Source organism: Chiloscyllium plagiosum, chromosome 13 (assembly GCF_004010195.1).
Source record: "Chiloscyllium plagiosum isolate BGI_BamShark_2017 chromosome 13, ASM401019v2, whole genome shotgun sequence".
NCBI classification, from domain to species: domain Eukaryota; kingdom Metazoa; phylum Chordata; class Chondrichthyes; order Orectolobiformes; family Hemiscylliidae; genus Chiloscyllium; species Chiloscyllium plagiosum.
This window is the reverse complement of record NC_057722.1, coordinates 79540736-79546299: the sequence shown is the minus strand read 5'-3', so window position 1 is coordinate 79546299 and position 5564 is coordinate 79540736. Positions and strand designations below refer to the sequence as shown.

General features: G+C 39.2%; 1 protein-coding gene across 1 annotated transcript in view; it reads right to left on the bottom strand.

Moving 5' to 3' along the window:
* Positions 1 to 310: 310 nt before the first annotated feature.
* Positions 311 to 5564, bottom strand: part of LOC122556228 (F-box only protein 36-like) — a 90983-nt gene continuing 85729 nt past the window's right edge. Inside the window, exon 4 of the mRNA XM_043702814.1 lies at positions 311 to 2709. Within this exon, the coding sequence (XP_043558749.1) occupies positions 2512 to 2709 (198 nt within the window). The 3' untranslated portion in view covers positions 311 to 2511. The remainder of the gene's footprint in view (positions 2710 to 5564) is intronic.

The window sequence follows — 5564 nt, the reverse complement described above, 5'->3', positions numbered from 1 at the left end:
GAAAGGCACTGTTGTATTAACCTGTACCAGACCCTCAAATGTTACATTAAACATAGAATAGTGCAGCATAGGTACAGGCCCTTCGGCCCACCATGTCTGTGCTGACCGTGATGCCATTCTAAAGTAATCCTATTTGTCTGCACATGGTCTGTATCCCTCTATTCCTTACAGAGCCTGTAAATAGTGCTATAATCTTGTTTGAAAATGTCTTTGCAAAATATTACAATGTTGAAACTTAGGAAAAATTGCTTCATTGACAAACACGAACCAGATGAAGATCTAAAGGTGGCTAAGAAATTTATTTTCAAAGCACAGCTTATGAGTTCTCAGCCTGGTCAATTGGAATTGATTGCTTTAGCGAGGCTAAATTATACATTTCTAAGTGACAGTTATAAAGAATACTAAGCAAGGATAAAATATTTCAGCTCAGATGGCTACAAACAATCTGAAAATGTGCAGCAGCTGTTGGTCTACAGTGCACCCACCTGAGAGGTATTTGTAGAAAAATCTTTTTTTGCATTTACAGAGAACAGTTTTACAATTTGTTACAAATGATGCATGATATTTTTACAGTTGCAATAAGCAGCAGTTTGGGAAGTGGGGAGGGGGAACTAAAGTGCAGAACATAGAGATACAGAATATGATTAAGTAAAAAGATGCTTAGCATTGAAGTCTCACAAAGTAATATTGTGCCAAAATATTTTGAATTGTTTATTGATTGAAGTAAGTACCTAAATAACCTCAAACATATAACACACGTGAGGTCATTTAATCACAAATCATTAGAGGGGTTTTGGGGTGTGCAATTAGGATTTCAAATCCCTAAGTTTCTAAGGCTCCACTGTGTATTGTAATAACATGATTGCCACTCTGAATGTGTGCACAATGGAAAGGAAACAGAATCTGTTTTGGAGTAAATTCCCCAAAATTCTTGCTAACCATACACATCAAAGGGATTTATAATTGTGGCATGTAATTCTGATGGCTCTTAAACCAACAGAAATAAATCTTGGTGGTGCACAGTCAAAATCAAAATTTGACTTTCTTACTTCAATTGCCAAACTATTTTGTGACATTAACAACAATTTATTGCCAGAAATTAGTGCCAAAAGTAGATGCTTCTCCTGCACAAGGGCATGTTCTCTGTACCCCAATAGATTATGTCTCAGGAAGCCTGCATTTTGAGTGACAGATTTGATTAGAATGAAGGTGGTATAACAGCAGATACCCAACAGACGGGAGGAATGTGGACCAGCTGCTGATAATGTTGTAGATGGCCACAGGAGCATTGCAGGGGCAGGCCTCTGGGGGGAAACTGCAGATGGAATTTAATGGTTTGCCTTACAGCAATCTGGGAATACAAAATGAGGCAGGCAGGCTTGGCTTGAAGAGCCCAACACCTGCCTCACCCCTGCAATTCAGTACGACCACACAGAGGCCAATACAGGCTGTCAAACAGGCTAATTCTTGCAGTCTGGTGGGGGTGAGGTAAACTCCTTCTTTGCCACATTCTGTCCAGTGAAGGGATACATAACAGCAATGGAGAGACCGATGGGGAACACACATCACTAGCTGTTTGCATTCATCGACATTAGGAGCTTCCCTGATAGGCCATGGCAATCTCATCCGTGACTGGAGCTCTGGATCGATCCTCATCCATGGGCCAACTGTTGCACCACAGCATGCTAGTACTGGACAGCTGCTAGCCTCCGACTGGCAACGAGCTCTCAGAGCTGATAGAACCACTCTGCAGGAGAAATGCCGGTGATAGATTGAATCTGCAGGTGCTGGGAACCCTAACAACAACCAGTAGACTGCCTGAACAGGATTTAATACTGAAAGGGCTCTTAGAAATAGCTGTGTGTTTGCCAAGAGCTCTCCAGTAGTGGATGGGCCCATCACCTAGACGATTACATGTTACCCAGGGTTTTGGCAGCCTTGGGATGAGTAGGATAGGAGCAGCTGGCAGCAAACCATAGACTCAGCAGGGTGCATTCATGGGAGTTGCACATTGCATGGTGCAGGATTGGGTAGTGCAGAAAGAGATCAGGGACCCTGAACATTGCTTTCTAGGGCTAGTGAGGGGGAAGTAGTGGTAATCAGTCATTTAATCTTGGATCTGCAGTTAAGTTACAGCAGTTTTATCGAGAGGGCTTCTTAGATCTTGTTTTGCTAGCTGCTGCGGATCAGCACGATTGTCCAGCACGAATGAAGTCTCCTCTGTCTGTACATAAACCGCTCCACTTCCTTGACCAACATTGATTTGGGATTATTTAGTACCTGAAAAATGAGTTCTATGCTGCCCAATTTCTACATCAGCGATTCTGAACAAAAGAGCATCAGTATGTAATACATTTATAATCACTTAGTAAAAAAGTTGCATCTATCATGGATCGATGCATTTAACAACTAGGCACTGTTCAGGAAAGTTAAACAAAAATATAAATCACATTCCAGCAAACAACAACTTTGTGTAAACAAATTATTTGTTTGCAGCCTTAAGTCTATAACTCATGGTCTTAAAGTCAAATTCTCTTCAGTATCCCCAAACTTTTGGCGTCTTCGTCTGATCTTTTTCTGTAGCTGGAGTTTGTTGGTGAAGAAGATTTCTTTCCAACCAACCTCTAAAGCCAACGCTTGCATTTCTGGGGTTATGGTATCACAGTATCTCGAAACGAGATGCTCCCAGAGTTCATTAGAGTTACATACCTGCAGAGAAAGCAAAGCAAATGCAGCCCTCATTATGCACAACAGAATGTTTGACATGAAATACAAATGAACATTATAAATATTTAACCTGCGATGGAAAATTTAGTGAGGCACCTTATGTACAGTATAGAAAAAACTCATCAGTATTGCACTTCATGTAAAGACAAATTTGAACTGTAATTTAAGATGCATATACAAATTATGAATAAAGTATATTTGAGGAAGAAACATGGTTATCAATAATAGCCTGATTGTAAACATTTCATATAATTAGAAAAGATGCACTTAATCTAGATGCAAATTGTACTCTTTTTGTTTGCTACTAATAAAAGGCATGAAAGCAGTGATTTGTGAGGTATTTATGCAATTTGGCTGGATTCGAGAATTTTGAGACATTACCACAGCACCCTCTAATGGTTACAACAAAACTACACAATTTTTTTAAAACCTGAATTGCACCCAATACAGGCTTAACATTTGAACTAAATCCAAACATATTTTTCACTCATTTCTTTGTACCCATGAAATGAAGATGTTCTTCTGGGGAAAGAAATCATATCTAGGCAGCTGAGACTGAAATTTCTCCCATGGTATGCCTGATTTTGTGGTTACAACTAATTGGGTTCCATTGTATCAAATTGATTCCACATGTATATTTGGAAAAATTTTAATGGTCATTTTGAGTGACTGGTTGAAGAGAACACCTTGATGTGTGCAAAGAAGTGATGCCACATGAGCCGCTGATGAACCCCGACAGAATTGTTTTGAAGAGGTGATTAAAACTGCGGCTAGGGGAATGTTTTTGAATGTTACTTGTATGAACATCCAGAAGGCATGTGATAATGTCTCTCATGAGAGACTGCTCATTCAAGTTGAAGTGCATGGAATTGAAGGCAAATTATTGACCTGCTTAGGAAATTCTCTCAGTCTGTCTCGCCCTAGTGTAGGATAATGGACAGGTACTCCAATTGACAGGATGTGACAGTGTTATCTCACAAAAACAGAACTTGGGGCCTCAAGCATTTACCATATTTATTAACTACTTAGATGTTGAGATAGGAAGCCACAAAACAAATTTGCTTATGTCAAAAAGATTGGTAGCCTTGTAAACAGTGTAAATAGAAGCATGTATTACTGTATACAGAAATAAAGCGATTAAATGAATGTGCAAAACTTTGGCAAATAGATTTCAATGTCGACAAATATGGGATCACCCACTCTAGATCTAAAAAGGACAACAGGATATTTTCTGACTGTTAAAAATCTAGAAACAGTGGAGAACCAAGTACAGAAATTAAAATGTAATGAACAGGTACAGAAAATAATTGCAAAGTTAATGTAATAATAACCTCTATATGTAGAGTACTAAAGTTAAAAGAGGAGATTACAAATGCAGAGAAGTTATAATTAACTATACAAAGCCTTGGTTACATTACACTTGGGGCACTATGTGTAGCTCTGGTCTGCACAACTGTGAGAAAGCTATCTGTTAGCTATATGCAAATTGGCCTTAAAACTCATCCAAGCTAGACCTCTCTGGCTTGGATGAAACCAGCATAGATTTACAAAACTAAAGGTCTAAGATATAAGGTGAGATTAATCAAACAAGGGTTATATTAGGGGGAATTCAGATGTTAAAGGAATGATTTGGTAAAAGTTTCCAAACCATTAAGGAAATAGATAGAGAAGACTGACAGCAACTATATCTGCTGATTTGGGAATCTAGGGCAAGTGGACAGAGTCTAAAAGTTAGACATTTCAGCATTGTAATTAGGAAACATTTTACATAGAAAGTCCGGAAATCCTTTTCATAGATAGCATTTCGTACAAGATCAATGGTAAATTTTAAACTTAAGACTGATAGACTTTTGTGATCCAAAAGGAATTATAGAGCAAAGGCAGAGATATAATCTGTATCACAGATCAGCCATGATCTCACTGAAATATGTGATGATGCTGCTCCTTTAACAAGGTTATGTTGTCCTTAGTTTTGTTTTCAGTGGGGTCATAAATGCAAAGCTGCCGAGAGGTCTGGCTTGGATGAGTTTTAGGGCCAATTTGCATATAGCTAACAGATACTGCCTCAGGTAAAGACTTTCAAGTTTAAAATAAAACACTTGTACAAAGAAAGGGGAGTGGCCAGTTCTCCCAGCTCAGTTTTTCTCTGATTTGGTTTAGTTAGTTGTGAAGCTGTTGGACCCAAAGAAGCAGATCCATGCTGATCCTCCCTTTCTCTGACATCTCTCATGTAAGAGCCTGTGTTGGATTTTTCCTTTTTTTACAAAGGGTGTTTATGGGGATTGTTGCAAGTATTTGGAACAGCATCATTATGTTGGGAAAATCTGTTGGGTTTTTGGATAGTTAAGTTATTCTATATTCGCTTCTCTTTTGTTTTTGTGTTTTGTTCAGTAATCTTGTAAATAAATTCTGTTTTGTTTAAAACCAAGTGGTTGAGCCAGCTGCATCGCTCTTGGAATATCCACTATACACTTGCTTAAAGCAACTAGCAAAGTTAGGGTCTGGGCTACTTTCTTGAAATGTTTTGAGGGTATCTGACCTGCTCCATAACAGACTGGGGGCTCTTTGCGGAATTTGTTTTATAGTTCTGATTGGGATTAGGGTTGCAGGACTTGAAGGCAGCGAGTGGTAGGTGTCAGTGTCTTTTGTTCTGGGTGTTGAGTTTGGTTGGTTTAAACAGTGCTTGGGATAGCAATGGTTCTTTCAGTCACCAAGGGTTTTCTGGGGGTGGAAAAGTGACTTTGAGGGTTCACAAGAGGTGAATAAGGCCAAGCTGCTGGAATTAGCAAGCGGTCTGGAGCTGGAGCTGCCCCCTTCCGTGAGAAAAGGAGAGATAA